The sequence below is a fragment of the Phascolarctos cinereus genome, unplaced genomic scaffold (assembly GCF_003287225.1).
Source record: "Phascolarctos cinereus isolate Bilbo 61053 unplaced genomic scaffold, phaCin_HiC Scaffold_5;HRSCAF=322, whole genome shotgun sequence".
Lineage (NCBI taxonomy): Eukaryota > Metazoa > Chordata > Mammalia > Diprotodontia > Phascolarctidae > Phascolarctos > Phascolarctos cinereus.
In genome coordinates this window covers 320665882-320680730 of record NW_027555958.1, presented here as the reverse complement: position 1 = coordinate 320680730, position 14849 = coordinate 320665882, and the positions used below count along the sequence as shown (strand labels likewise).

General features: G+C 40.0%; 1 protein-coding gene across 8 annotated transcripts in view; it reads left to right on the top strand.

Moving 5' to 3' along the window:
• Positions 1 to 1795: 1795 nt before the first annotated feature.
• SYNRG (synergin gamma) overlaps positions 1796 to 14849 on the top strand; it is a 95919-nt gene continuing 82865 nt past the window's right edge. For 4 of the 8 annotated variants that reach the window (XM_020991760.2, XM_020991759.2, XM_020991756.2 and 1 more), the window contains exons 1-3: positions 1797 to 1963; positions 6546 to 6586; positions 10146 to 10264. In XM_020991760.2, the coding sequence (XP_020847419.1) occupies positions 1872 to 1963; positions 6546 to 6586; positions 10146 to 10264 (252 nt within the window). In that variant the 5' untranslated portion in view covers positions 1797 to 1871. Of the gene's footprint in view, positions 1964 to 6545; positions 6587 to 10145; positions 10265 to 14849 lie in introns of all 8 variants that reach the window. The other 4 variants (XM_020991761.2, XM_078156113.1, XM_020991757.2 and 1 more) reach the window with 3 other exon arrangements.

Here is a 14849-nt window from a genome sequence, read left to right as displayed (position 1 = left end):
TTCAAATCAATTACCAAGCATTTATTAGATACATATTATGTTTCAGGCACCAATAGGTGAAAATGATGAAGTTCTTGCCCTCAATTTCTGTCAGGGAAACCTGTAAACATATACATGTTTAAACATATGCATATATTATTTATAATACATACATATAAACATACACATGAGATATATATTAAAACATACATGGTATGTAAATACCATATTAATAAGCAAAAAAGGTGATTTTGGTAGAGTACCACCAGGAGGCGGGGATTAGAAAAAGCCTGTGCTTAAACTGAGCTTTGAAGAAAGCTAGGGATGCTGTGGGGAGTGGGGAAGGCAGGTTTGTGAAGAAAGTACATTACAGGCATGTGAATGCACAGGAATGGATTGAGACCAAACAGGGATGAAGAGCAGGAAGAAGCCACTTTGAAACTGTCGAGGGAGAGGAACTGCCCAATGGGAGTATTTTATCCTAAAAACAACAGAGAACCACTGGTGAGTAGGAAAGTGACAGCCAGACTCATGTTTTAGGAATATCACTTTTGCAGTAGTATGTGGGATGGATTGGAAATCCTTATCTATCCCTGATTAACCCAACCCTCACTATTTTCTTAGGAAGGAAAAAAGAAAACCCATGAAATAAGAGCCCACTTCACCCACTACAAATCTGTTTAAATAACTTGAGCTAAACCTTCAAGGTTTCCCATCAGGTGGCTCCTCGCCATCTGTTCACAAACACGTCTGGTTTCCTGAATCCTAAAAAAAACAGTCTTCCCTTGAAAGGTGTAACCCTGGTGTGGGGAAACCTGGCCTCAAAGCTTCATGTGGCCTTCTAGGTCCTTGGGTGCAGCCTTTTGATTGAGTCCAAGTTAGTAATGTGTATAACAAGCTCTCCTTGAATTGGAAGCTTTCAGTCTCACAACAATGCTGTGGGGGCAGCTAAGTGGCAAAGCACTGGGCCTAGAATCAGGAAGATTCATCTCCCTGAGTTCAAATCTGGCCTCAGACACTTCCTAGCAGTGTGACTTGGGCAAGTCACTTAACCCTGTTTGCCTCAGTTTCCTCATCTGTCAAATGAGCTGGAGAAGGAAATGGTAAACCACTCTAGCATCTTTGCCAAGAAAACGCTAAATGAGTTCACAGAAGAGTCATACGTGACGGAAAAACGACTGACCAAGTACTACAGATATTTTATCCCCTGTTTCACAGATAAGGAAACTGAGGCCCAGAGCAGTTAAGCTATTCAGGAAACAACTAGGTGGCTAGAAGTAGAAAAAAAGCTTGGAGTCAAAAAGAAGACCTGAATTCAAATTTGGCTTCAGACACTTGTGTGACCCTGCACAAGTCACTTGAACCTTTGCCTCAGTGCCAATCTGTAAAGTGGGAATAATAGGACTTACCTCCCAAGGTGGTTGTGAAGATCAAATGATATAACACTTGTAAAAGCGCTTAGTACAATGCCTGGCACAGAGTAAGCGCTAAATAATGTTAAGCTACTATTATTAAGTGACTTGCTCATAGTAACAAAGCTAGTACATGTCTAAGGCAGCATTCGAACCCAGGGCTTCCTCTAATCATAAGTTAGCCTTGGCAAGGGAGGGTGGGTCGACCCAGCGCAGCCCAAGAGGAACAGGGTAGGACCAGTCACTGACAAGCACCGCAGACCCACAGGTACTTGAAGAAAGCCAGGAGGTCACGTGATGAGGGCGGGGACTCTTCCCACGCCGAGGCGGGTCACGTGCCCATTCAGAGCCCGCCCCGGCAGACGGAACGGGGGTGGGGCCGTGGTTGAGGCGGTGCCGCCCGCTGCCCCGGAAGTGGCTGCTCTCAGCTGACAGAGCCTTCTAAGGTGGCAGCGGCAACAGCGGCTGATCTGGGGGAAGATGGCTCTGCGGCCGGGAACGGGAGCCGGCGGCGGCGCTGGTGCTGGCGGAGGGGCAGTCGGGGCCGGCGCCGGGGCTGGCGGGGGAGGCAGGTGTGTGTGGAGCGCCCGCGCGGAGGCGTGGACGGCAGTTGGGGCGGTTGCCCGTTGTAGCTGAGCCGGGGCCTGGGGGTGGGGTGGGAGGGTCGTTGCCCAGGCGACTGGGGCTGTGGTTGAGGCGGGGAAGCTCGTGCGGCTGCGCGGGACCCTTGTGGGGCGGGGGCGGGGGGGTGTTGCGTTCGTGCCGGCTTGGCCCGGAGCCCTACTAGATGCTGCTCCTCCGGGCGCTCAGCCACCTGTTCCCTGAGGACTTGGCACTGGGCTGGTATCCGGCCGGGTGCGGCGGCTCTTGCTCGTGCTGAGGTGCTCGCAGGAGACCCCTTGCTTCACCCCCGATTCTGATCTTGGCCCCTTGTCTTGTTTCCTACCCCCAATACACGAGAAAAGCCCTGCGGCAGCAGCTAAAAGAAACCGAGGCTCGGGTCCGAGCGCTGAGCCCTCTGCCGGGCAGGCCGCGCAGGTTAGCGGAACTAGTAGAAAGAACAAAGCTTCTTTAGGACCGAGACTGTTGTTTCTTTGCCTTTGTGCTCTTCTTCAGTGCCCGACACGTCGGGAGTCCCCATCATTTTATACCATAGAACCAACGTGGGCAGGACCCTGAGTTTTCCCTGTGACCAGTGGCACACACAGGGTCCCCGGGCTCTGGAGTCAGGGGACCGGGCTGCAAACCATGCCTCCTAACACTTACTAAATAACTTGGATCAACTTGGGTTGCCAAGTCACTTAATTTCCCTTGGTTTCCTCATTTGCAAAATGGTGAGGTTATTCTAGATCGGGGATTTTTAACCTGGAGTCCTAGAATTTTAAGAAAATAACTGTTTTGATAACTGCTTCAATAGAATTGGTTTCCTTTGTAATCTTATTTTATACCCTTAAAAGCATTATTCTGAGAAGGGGTTCATCGGCTTCATTAAACTGCCTAAGGGGAAAAGACACATTGTCAAGAAGCCGAGGCGTCAGGTCCTCTTCATCCGTAGATCTATGGTCCTGTGCACAAGGTTTATGGAGATAAAATTCGATTTATCTTCTGTGTACTAACTTATTTTTGGAAAATAGTCCTTTTTCTTCTGTAAAGTTGTTTTAAGAACCCAAACTTTGTAGTTGTTTTGTGACAGCTAAACAAGGAACAGTGTTACTAGGAAACAAGTCACTTTTTAATAAACTGCCAGTTTTTATACCTCCTATAACTTTCTCCTCAAACAGTTTTACTTTATAGACTAAATGGAGAGAGTATGTTTAGTACTATCAACATAGTAGCCATTTGATGCACCTTTTTTTTAATGAGAAAGGACTCGTGTCTATGTAGTAATGATTTTAATAATAATAGTTTGCATTTTAAAATTTAACTTACACTTTTGTGTTCTATTACCACAGTTTAAGTAGAGTTCTTTATTAATATTTGTAATTCACTTTCAAGTTGAAAGGCATGAACAGGTTATGATCTAGATATTATTTTCTTATGATTTATAATAGTTTTGGAAACTTCCTAGGTTTTTAGTCACACTTTAATTTTACTGCATTAAATTATCCTTGGCAGTAAATTCTGATAATTCGTTTCAAAGAATTTGTACGCTGGGCAGAGGTTTAAAAAATTCTGAAGCATAGACTGGATTCTTGAAGGAGAAAATGGTACATCTTTATGATCCCAGTCTCTTGTCCTTTTATCTGCTGAGCTTCTGAAGGGTCATCAGTTAATTAGGGAATTCACCAGAATAGGGAAACTTGTTTATTCTCTCATGTAAAAACTGAATGCTGCGTGCTTTTCAGAGGCTAAGAAGACATTTTAGGCAATTAAAATTCAGATTTCAGTGATTTTTGTTTGGGTGTGACATTATTGTTTTCCAGAGCATTTTGTTTGTATGTTTTAGGGAAAAAGAAAAACAGACAATTAGCTTCTTAACTAGTTAATATTTCACTATGTATAACTGACCACTTTTACATCTGGTTCAGTAAACAAGTACAAAGTTTGTTTTGCTTATCAACTAACTTTTGATTGGTATCATATATAGTGCTTTAAGTAAAATTGTATCATAGTAGGTAAATCCGAAGACAAAAATCCATTGGAGGTCATTGAGTTCACTTAGAACAGCAAAAAGAAAAGGAAATGGAAAATACAAGTTAGTCCTAGAGAGGCTTATTTTTTTTTTTAAATTCATTCCTTCAGCAGATATTCATTGAGTGTCTGTAATGTACAGGGAGGAATACAAAGATGCCCAAGACATGGTTCCTGCCCTTAAAGGACTCAACATACGTTAAGGGGAAATAAGATGTATACAGAAGAGTAAAGTACATTTGTTTATACAATAGACATATTCCAACAATATGTTATATCTTCTGCATATATGATATGCCATAGGAGTGATACATACTGCCCTGCTAAAGGAATGCAAAGAGAAGACTCACCTCTTCTCATTGCCAAAGACAGCACCATGAAAGAGGTTGTATTTGAAGTAGGCTTTGAAGGCTCTCAATAAGAAGAGGTAGGGAATAGCAGAACAGAGGGAGCAGAACAAGCACAAAATGGGAAGGGGGAGGGAGGGATGGAATGAATGGACAGGGAATAGTGAGTATCTTACTTGGCTATAACTTTAAAGCTGGAAGACACCTTAGAGGTTTTCTAGACCTGCCCCTCATTTTACAGTTGAGGAAGCTGAGGCCCAAAGTAAAAGTTTATATAAGGGAGAAGTAGGAGGAAAATGCTGGAGAAGGAGGTTAGGAGAAGTTAAGGAAGATCATAGTCTCATGGATCAGAGCTGCAAAGGACTTCAACAATCCTCATTTTATGGATGAGGAAACTGAGGTCTTAGAGGGAATAAGTGTTAAAATTGAGATTTGATCCCAGGTCTTCTGACTGTGGAGCCAGTGATCTTTCAATTTTGCTGGGACTACCTCAGATAAAGCCAATTTCTCTTAGCGGTGGGGAACCAAAGAAAGTTTTAGGGAAAGTGAGTGACTATGTATGATCCAGAAAGTCTGGAGGAATGAAGCCCAATTAAAGAGACAATTGAAGTAGATTTGGTATGAGAAACTGTTCTGAGCTAGAGTAAGCATAGTAAAAGTGGAAAAGAAGGGGCAAATAATAGAGATTTTTAATTTGTAGGAGTTGTGTATCTAGAATCACCACAACACTGATTGATAGTAATACAATTTTTGGTCAATATTTTCCATGATTCTTTGCTGTGTCATCCTTTCCTTACTGTTTAGTCAGTTACTTGTCTAATAGGACTTTTGGGGATACAAAGAAAAAGCAAAAATAGGTAATTGGCAAATCATTATAGGTACCTGTGAGAGTTTCTCTTCAGCATTATAATTTTTGAGCAGGAAGCAGAGACACATCATTAAGCCCAGCTTCCTCGTTTGGTAGATGCAGCATTGTGGGTATTGTGACTTCTAGTCAGTGACAGAGCAGTGACTAAGGCCTAATGCTCTTTCACATGATGCCGAGGTAGTTTGTTTTTTTGGTATGGAAGTATGTACTGGTAGGGTGGATTTCATTCAGGTAGGACTTTGGCAGTCTTGCTATTTCTATTGACAGAGATGCTAAGAAAGGGTCAGTTAGCTATAGTAACATAATCAGCCCATGCAGAGCTTCCTTTTTCATTTTTTTTCCACTTAGCCCCTGCCACAGATGGTTAATTGTTTTAATTTTTAATATCAACTTGAAAAAAATCTCTTAAACTGATTTTTTGAATGCCATTCTCTTTCATCTGAGTAATAGAGAAATAACTTTTAAAAATGAGTTGTTGGGTACTTTTCATTTAGGTTTTATTACCAGTTCAGCGTAAATTAATGGTGCTCAGCTACAAGCTTAAAGGTAGCATGATCCCAGTTTCAGCTGAGTCATGAAGAAATGGTTGGTATAACCAATACTGTGCAAACTTTTTTGTAGTGTCAGAATCATAGAATTTTAGTTTTATATTGAATCCTCTCTTATGGTCTGTTGTGTACATGACAATGTTTTTTTTCTTTTCTCATTTTGTATTTAAGTTTAAAATAAACAAATTTACAGAAAAAAAAGAATCACACAATTTTAGAATTAAATGGATTCTTCTGCTCAAAATATGTTTGGAGCCATTTTTTACAGGTATTTGGAGGGGTTTAGGGGAGAGCTCAAGCAAGTCACTGCTTTTACTCAGCCATCTTGGCTCCGCCTCTAAATGGATTCTTAAAGATCATTTATTCACAATCAGCATCAATGATTATAGTTACTAAAAGTTTTCTATGGCAGAACAAACTCCAAGGCTTTACTCATGGAAAATTGTCATATATAAAAACAGTGTTTTGGTCTTAACAGAATTTTTAAAAATAAAACACTAAACTAAAAATCTTGTTCAATGAAAAATCTGACTACAAAGCAGATGTCTTATTTCTCCAAAGTATTTTATGCATTTTAAATTAACCCCCTAATTATCACCAGTATCACTGAAAACTGAAACATGAAAAAAAATTACTTGTTTAAGATCAGTCTTTGTGGGAGCAATATAAATTTACTAAGTCCACAAAGGATATTCAATAAATATTTGATGGTAGGGGAAAAAACCTTTTAACTATGACATTTCTTTGTTATGTATTTCAGCTTCATATTTCCTGTTGCAAGTGGAATAGGACCCCCTCAAGGTATGTGAGAGTTTGTTTTGAATGTTTCCTTATTTCATAATTAACTTTTTTGAGTTTGAAAGTTAATGGGTAAAATGAACAGCAACTTAACTACCTCACTAATAAATAAAATAGAATTTTCCTTCAGCTTAGAACACATTTGACATCAACCTTTAAAGTTTCTCATAATGGGCTTTGGGGTGAAGTGGTTAGTATCACTCCGCATTTCTCCTTAAGTACTGAAAAATTTATAATAAACAGATTTTGTATAAATTCATAGAGTAAAAGAAAATTCAGGAGTAAGATCAGAGTGAGGTAGCTATAATTCCTTTTTTTGAGGAAGTTGAAAAGTCTCTTCTTCCAGTCCCTTTAGTTAATCTAAGCTTACACTTTTTCTTTGTGAATTTTGTATGGTTTTTTTTCCAATTCATTATGGAAATGCATACTATACAAAGTAATGAGTGAGGATTGAAAGGAAAAACCAAGTAGTCCCTGCCCTTAAGGGAATTATATATCCTAAAGGAATTCTTATCTTGTTCAAAGGAATAAGTGCAAGGTAGAAGGATAAAGGGAACAAGAGATCAAAGTGGTTTATGAAAAATTGAGAAAATAGCGAACACTAATAACTGGGGAAATCAGGAAAGGCTTCATGGATGAGATAGCAGTTGAGCTTCCATAAAGGAGAAGATAAGAATTGTTTGAAAGGTAGAGGCCATTCTAAGAATGGAGGACCACTTGTATAAATACAGGGAGGTGGAAGATGGCATGTTAAAGTTCAGCTGGTAGTCCAACTTCAACAGCAGTAATGTCTTTTTTGTTTGTTTTTGCCAAAACCCACATTAGGTTTCACTACTGTAAAATGGCTTCTAATGTTATTCAAACTTATCTAAGTTCAGATAGTTTAAGTGTTTTATTTCAAGAAATCTATCTACCCAGGTACACACCCCATTCAGTTACTAGGCAGCTCATTCCAGTTAAGTCCAAAATCAACTTCAAAATGCATCCTTTATGGATCATAATGCAATAAAAATTACATTCAACAAAAGGCAGTAGAAAGATAGATTAAGAGTTAATTGGGGGCAGCTAGGTGATGCAGTGGATAGAGCACCAGCTCTGGAGTCAGGAGGACCTGAGTTCAAATGCAGCCTCAGACACTTGACATTTACTAGCTGTGTGACCCTGGGCAAGTCACTTAACCCCACTGCTAGCAAAAAACAAACAAAAAAAATTAAATGGAAACTAAATAATCACAGGAATAATCAATAATTTCATCGAAGAGAATGACAACAATGAAGCAACACACCAAAATTTATGGGATGCAGTCAAAGCAGTACTTAGGGGAAAATTTATTTCTCTAAACTCTTACATCAGTAAAATAGAGAAAGAGCAAATCAATGAACTGGCAATGCAACTAAAAAAAAACTAGAAAAAGAACAAATTTTAAAACCCTAATTGAGCACCAAAAATTAATAAAATTGAAAGTAAGAAAACTATTTAGCTAATAAATAAAACTAGGTGCTGTTTTTATGAAAAAACCAGTAAGGCAAATAAACTATTGGTTAATTTGTACCTCCTTTTCCATTTTGCCAATTCTGCTTATTAATGTGTTTACTTTTCCTAAGCTATTGGCTCTTTTTTTCATGATTCTCTTGCAATCACTCTCATTTCTTCTACCCCTCTTATTCGATTTTTAAACTCCTTTTTGAGCTCTTCCATGAGTTCTTTCTGGGCTTGAATCCAATTCCCATTTTTCTTTGGGGCTTTGTCCATCGGCATTTTGACATTGTTGTCCCCTTCTGAGTTTGTGTCTTGATCTCCTCTGTCACCATAATAACTTTATATGGGTCAGATTCTTTGTCTGTTTTTTGCTTATCTTTTCGGTCGTTTTTCCTTGCTTTTAAATTTGAGCTCTGCTCCTGGGGTGGAAGAGGCACTGTCCCAAGTTTCTTGTACTGCAGGCTATAGGCCCTGTCTGTTTGCCTGCTGCTGCACTGGTGCTACCCTGAGGCCCATGGAGGGGTACCATCCTGCCTGGTGCTGCACTGAGGCGTGTGGGGAGTCCCAGTGCTGGCATCTGCCCCTTCCCCCAGAACTACCCTGAGGCAAGTGAGGAATCCTGGCACTGGCCTGGCATTTGTTGTGGGGGGATGGGGGAGGGCCTCCCTCACAGGGTGAGGGTCCTGTGCTGGTGTCTGCCTGTTTACCTGGAATTATGCTGAGGCACATGGGGGTCCTGGTGTTAGCCTTTTCCTGCTCACCTAGCATCACACTGGAGCTCAGGGCCTCCTGCTGGCTTTCCGGGACACTTTTCTGTCCTGGGTTGCTTTCCACCTTTACCCCAGTGAGACAGACCTTTCCTGCCGACCTTCCAAGTTTCTTTGGCTAGAAGATTGTTTCACCCCATCTTTCTGCTGGTTCTGCTGTTCCAGAATTCTTTTGTGGGTACTATTTTATAGTTGTTTGGAGGTAAATATGGGACAGTTCAGGTGGTTTTCTGCTTACTCTGCCCTCTTGGCTCCCAGAAGTCTCTTTTTTTAAAGATTTCCTTAAGAAGGAATTATAAAATTATATGTTTATTATTATAGCTGCATTATTTTTTTTCTTATTTCCTGCTTTTATCATTTTAAGTAAAAGTTACACATGAGAGAGAAGGAAACCCCAAAATATTGCCTTAGTTACTAAGTTGTATTCCAGAAGGAGAATGTATCAGCTTTTTTAGGATGTTTGACAAAGAATGTTAGAAATTGAGCTTGGCTAGGTGTAGTGGTACACGTCTATAAACCCTGCTCCGAATCCACTGAGGTTGAAAGATCTCTTGAGCATGAGAGTTCTGAGCTGCAGAGGGAGTGAAGAATAGGAGAAAGAGAAGGTTGCCTAAGGAAGTTGAGCTGGCCCAGGTCAGAAGAGCACCCATGTCAGTCAGTAGAATGAGGTCTATAAATTAGTCCTTACACTTCAGCTCAGGCAAGATGAAGAGGTAGTCTTGAAAAAGAGAGGAAGGAAAAGGGAAGAGGAAATTTACAATATAACTCAAAAAGAATATTTGACTACTTATTTTTTAAAATTTTTTACTGATATGTTTTTAAGTAACCTTCATTTCCAAACTTATCCGTCTGCTTTATCTGGTGATCATTTCTTGTAACAAAGAATTAAAAAGGAGGAAAAAAATTCAACAAAATAACCAACACATGACCAAGTCTGACTATATACAATGTTCCATGACCATAATCCCCCTAATTCTGCAGCAAAAGGAGGCAGGTACATTTTTGTCTCTTTTTCAGAGAAACCAAGCTTAAACCACTTAGATTTTAAAACCAAAGAGAAAGGGGAAGATGAAATACAAAACTTATTTTAAGGTATATTTACACTCTCTCTGACATACCAATATGAGTTTCTTACTTCCTTTCATATTTTCAGCATAATCCCTATTACAGTGTTATACGGTATACTTTGCATGCTAATTGCTGTTTGTGTAATGAATGCTTAATTACTAATATACCCCACAGGCTTATTTAATAGAGTTTTGAGAGCAGACTTTAAAAGTTGTTAATTCGAATAACACTCTTATGTTTTCAAATAGGTCTGATGCCAATTCAGCAACAAGGATTTCCAATGGTTTCTGTTATGCAGCCTAATATGCAGGGCATGATGGGAATGAATTACAGTTCTCAAATGTCTCCAGGACCTATTGCCATGCAGGTACTTGTCTTATTAACCTCTTGTTTTGAAAGGTACACTTTCTGTGGCTGTTACACTTCTGTGTCCTACGGACTATTAATGTCTAGGGTATGAATTCCTTCGATGACTTTCCATCTAAGGAAGGCAGTGAGGTGGCACAGAAGAGCACTGACCCTGGAATCAAAAAAACCCGAATTCAGATATGGCCTCAGATACTAGCTGTATGTGATCCTGGGCTAGTCACTTAACCTCTGTTTGCCTCAGTTTCCTCATCTGTAATAGTAGAACCAAATGAGATAACTGCAAAGTATTTAGCACAGTGCCTGGCACATAGTAAAAGCTATATAAATGTTAGCTATTTTTATTACCTAAATAAGATACAAGTACTTGCAAATAAAAAATGGAAAAAAGGAATCAAAATGTGCATTTGAAGGATTAGAGAAGCACAGGCCTTTTGAGAAGGATACCTACTGATTGTTTTCCTTATTTTTGCTGGACTTTTGGATTAGAGATGATTTAGATACTAAAATTAATTATATTTTGAAAGTTTAAAAACCTCAGTCTTCAAAAAAAAGTCTAGGGGAAAAAAGATAAACTTTGGTGTGCTTTGATCCAACATTTTATCAGTCAGATATAACACAGTAAGACTAGATATATAGAAGGAAACAATCTCTGTCCATGAGAAGCTCCCTTTTGAAAGAGAGAAAATATAGTTAGAATGAGACTCTGAAGAAACAACAAAGGGAAAGCAAGAAGACATGTTTTGTCATTTCTATTGAATTCTAATCAATACTCTCTCTGATTAAAACCTCCTCGCCTCCTTTCTTTCATTCTACCATGCCTTCTGAGCCTGTTTTCAGCCTTCCTTCCAATATCCATTCTCTCAGTCATTCCTACTTTTCTGAGTCCACTACTCTTCAAAATCCTTCCTATCCTAAACTTCCTAATCAAATCCTTCAAGTGTCTTCTTTTTCTGCCCCTTTATTTAACACCCCCTAAGTCAAATGGTAACAATCCCCAGCCTTGAATCGTCCCTGTTGTGGCTATCTTCCTCCTTTTAGGTCACTGAGAAGTTCTAAAATATGCACATCCAAAGCTGGACTTCCACAAAGTTATGTTGCCAGATGTCAAGCTAGCCCTTACTTGCTATTCACTGATACTTAACTTTCATTAATTCTCTATCACATTCATCACTACAGTTATTCCATGTCTTTTATTTACTCCTAAAGGTTCCTAACTTTTTCCCCACTCCCACCATACTCTTTAACAGTTGATTTCGCTTCTTTCTGGAATGAGTCGCCTCATATACCTTCATCTTTACCTCAGCACATCACTGTCTTTGTATTTGTCCTCTCAACTATTTCTCTAGTCACAGAGAAATAAGATTCCCCCCTCTCTTCTAGAGGCAAGACTTCTACATGCACTCATGACCTACCTCCTCTGAAACACTGCTTCCATAATGATCCCTTATCTCTTTACAGGATTGTCAGTTCTTTCTTCTCCAAGAATTCATGCCCTTATGAAATCATAAGTCTGGCCCTCTCCCTAGAAAAGCATCTAACCATTCTTTGGTCTCTTCTATCCTTAAGACCTTCACTTGTCTACCATTCTCCCAGTCACCCAGTCACAACTTCAAATATATTCTACTCTGGAATCCCTTGCCCCATTGTCCTTATCATCAGTCATACTTTGCCAAACCTCAACCTTAGATTACTCCTGCCTTCTATCTCCTTCACTCCTATCCATGTGTTACTGGACAGAGCTGTAGAAAATCATGCAACTGTGGATTAAATCCACATACAAATCAATATTTCATAATCTCAACTAGATCCTCACTGCAGTTAGGCAGTACTTTTATACTTCCTTAATTGATTCACTATCCCACTTACCACAGCAGTTATCCCAAGTCTTTTCATCTCTCTGCAAACTTCCCATCACACCCATCTCTTTCTCCTTCCTCCTGTCCCAAGTGGGCCCTTCCTTTTTCTGCTCCCATCCTCTCAGGTAAGGACATCACTTTATTGAAGCCATTTGCCGAAAGCTTTCTCTTCTCTCTTCCCCATCTCACAAAACTCATATCACCCCATCACCATCTATTCCTTATCTACTGACTAATGAGTTGGGTACATCTTTCTACATAAACTCTTCATCCTGTACCCCCTCTTTTTCAGCACATTGCCCCTGCTGGCACCCCCACTTCTTCACTAATCTTCCGGTCTCTCCCTGTCTAACTCCTATGCTGGCTATTAACATGCTCATGTCTCTGCCTCCCTTAAAAAACTCACTTGATCTGTCCATCTCCACTGGTTATCATTCTGTATCTTGACTCTTTTTTGTGGCTAAACTTTTTGAGAAGTCTGTCTATAGTTGGTGCCTTCACTTTCTTTCCTCTCTCTTAACTCTCTGAAGTCTGGCTTCCAACTGCATTCGACTGAAATTTTCCTCTCCAAAGTTATCAGTGATCTCTTAATTGCCAAATCTATTACCTTTCCTCAGTCTTCATCCTTCTTGACCTGCAACCTTTAACACTGTTGATGACCATCTACTAGACACTTTTTCCTCTCTGGGGTGTTTTTTTTTTTGACACTGTTCTCTCTTGCTTCTCCTCCTATCTGTCTGACTGTTGCTTTTTAGTCTCCTGGATATTCATCTGTGTCTTCTAGGTCACCCATTAACCATGGTTTTTCCCTTAAAGTTCTGTCCGGGGCTCTTTTCTCCCTCCATTCTCTTGCTTGGTGATGTTATCAGTTGCCATGAGTTCAATTATCATCTCTATGCAGATGATTCTCAGGTCTGTATGTCCAGCCTCAATCTTTTGAGTTCTATTCCTGATTCACCAACTCCCTTTTGGACATCTTAAGTTGGATGTCCTGTAAGCATCTCATATTCAGGATGTTCAAAACAGACTTCATTAGCTTTCACCTCAAACACTCTGCTCTTTTCAACTTTCCTGTTATTCTTGAGAATATTACCAGTCACCCAGGCTTTCAACTTTGGTGTCATTCTCAACTCCTTACTTGGACTCATCCCACATACCCAGTCTGTTGCCAGATCTTGTTGTTCCTACCTTCAAAGCATCTCTCATTTACATCCCCTTCTCTCTACTTACCCAGCCACCACATCTTGTACAGGCCTCCATCACATCTCACCTGGACTATTACAATAACTTTTTAGTTAGAGTCTCTACCCGCTCCCACCCTCCACTTGGCTGACAAAGTGATAGTGATTTTCCTAAAACACAGGTCTCATCATTTCAGACTGTACTTAATAAACTCCAGTGGCTCCCTTTACCTCCAAGATCAGATACAAATTCCTGTGTTTGGCAGTTAAAGCCTTTCATGACCGGAACGCTTCCTACTTTTCTAGGTGTCTTATGCTCCGCTCCCCTCCACATATTCTGCAACCTAGCTACACTGGCCTTCTTGCTAATCCTTACCCGTGATACATTGTGCCTTTGGATTGGCCATTCCCTAATCTCTCTCTCTCTCTCTCTCTCTCTCTCTCTCTCTCACACACACACACACACACACACACACACACACACACACACACACACACACACACACACACACACACACATGTCATCCTTTGGAGATTACTTTCATCCACTCTACATTTTGTACATCCTAATCATTTACTTGTTGTCTCCTTTTTTAAAATATTAGTGCTCCTCAAGGACAGGAGATAGTGTTTCACTTTTTTTCCATCTTAGAACATGTCTGGCACATAGTAATAAATGCCTAATGATTGACTTTGTTTTCTTTTCTACTTTCATATAATTTCTCTCATTTTACTACCAGACTTCTCAAATATGTGATCTATTCTTGCGACTTTCATTTCCACACCTTTGTAATTCCGAGCAGTCTGTCATATGCTGCTGCTGCTGCTGCTTTATTGAAATTTCAATCTCAAAGGTTACAACTGACCTCTTTTTGGGGGGGCCAAATCCAGTGGCCTTTCTCTTTTTTTTCCATAAATTTATTTTTATTACAGTTTTCTTGATCCCAGAGGACAGATGTTGAAATAGACCTTTTGATAGAAAGGTGAGGACTGCAAGCATGAAATATTGCACATATAGTCAAGCTCAGTCGCTGCGTTGTTTGGTTTTGCTTAACTGTCTTCCTTTATTCTAAGAGTTAAAAGGAAGTAATATCCAGAAATGACTGCCATTTAAAAACAAAAGCAATAAAACTTATTCTAAAAAGAAAAGGAAATGGATTGATCGTGTGGTGAGGGATAATGGAGAGCTGGAATACTGTACTTATACTAACTTATACAAGAAGACATAAAGGAAAGCTTCTAGCTCACCACTAGATCATCCTTGTAAGATGGATTTTGGAAGAACATGAACAAGAATGGCACAGGGGGAGAAATCTTCAATGAGTTGTGATTTGCACTGATGCAGTAAGGAGGGAAATATCCATACCAACTAAATCATAGCTCCATATAATCATATGCCCTACCAGCCTACTATTATTACCTGTAATAATTAGGAAATAATTGAAAGGAGAATTGATCGGATTCTTTCATCTGTACTCCTTTGCACATTTAGTTGCAGTTGCCCTCAAATCAGTGTTCTGTAAAGTGTGGCACACCTTTACCCCCA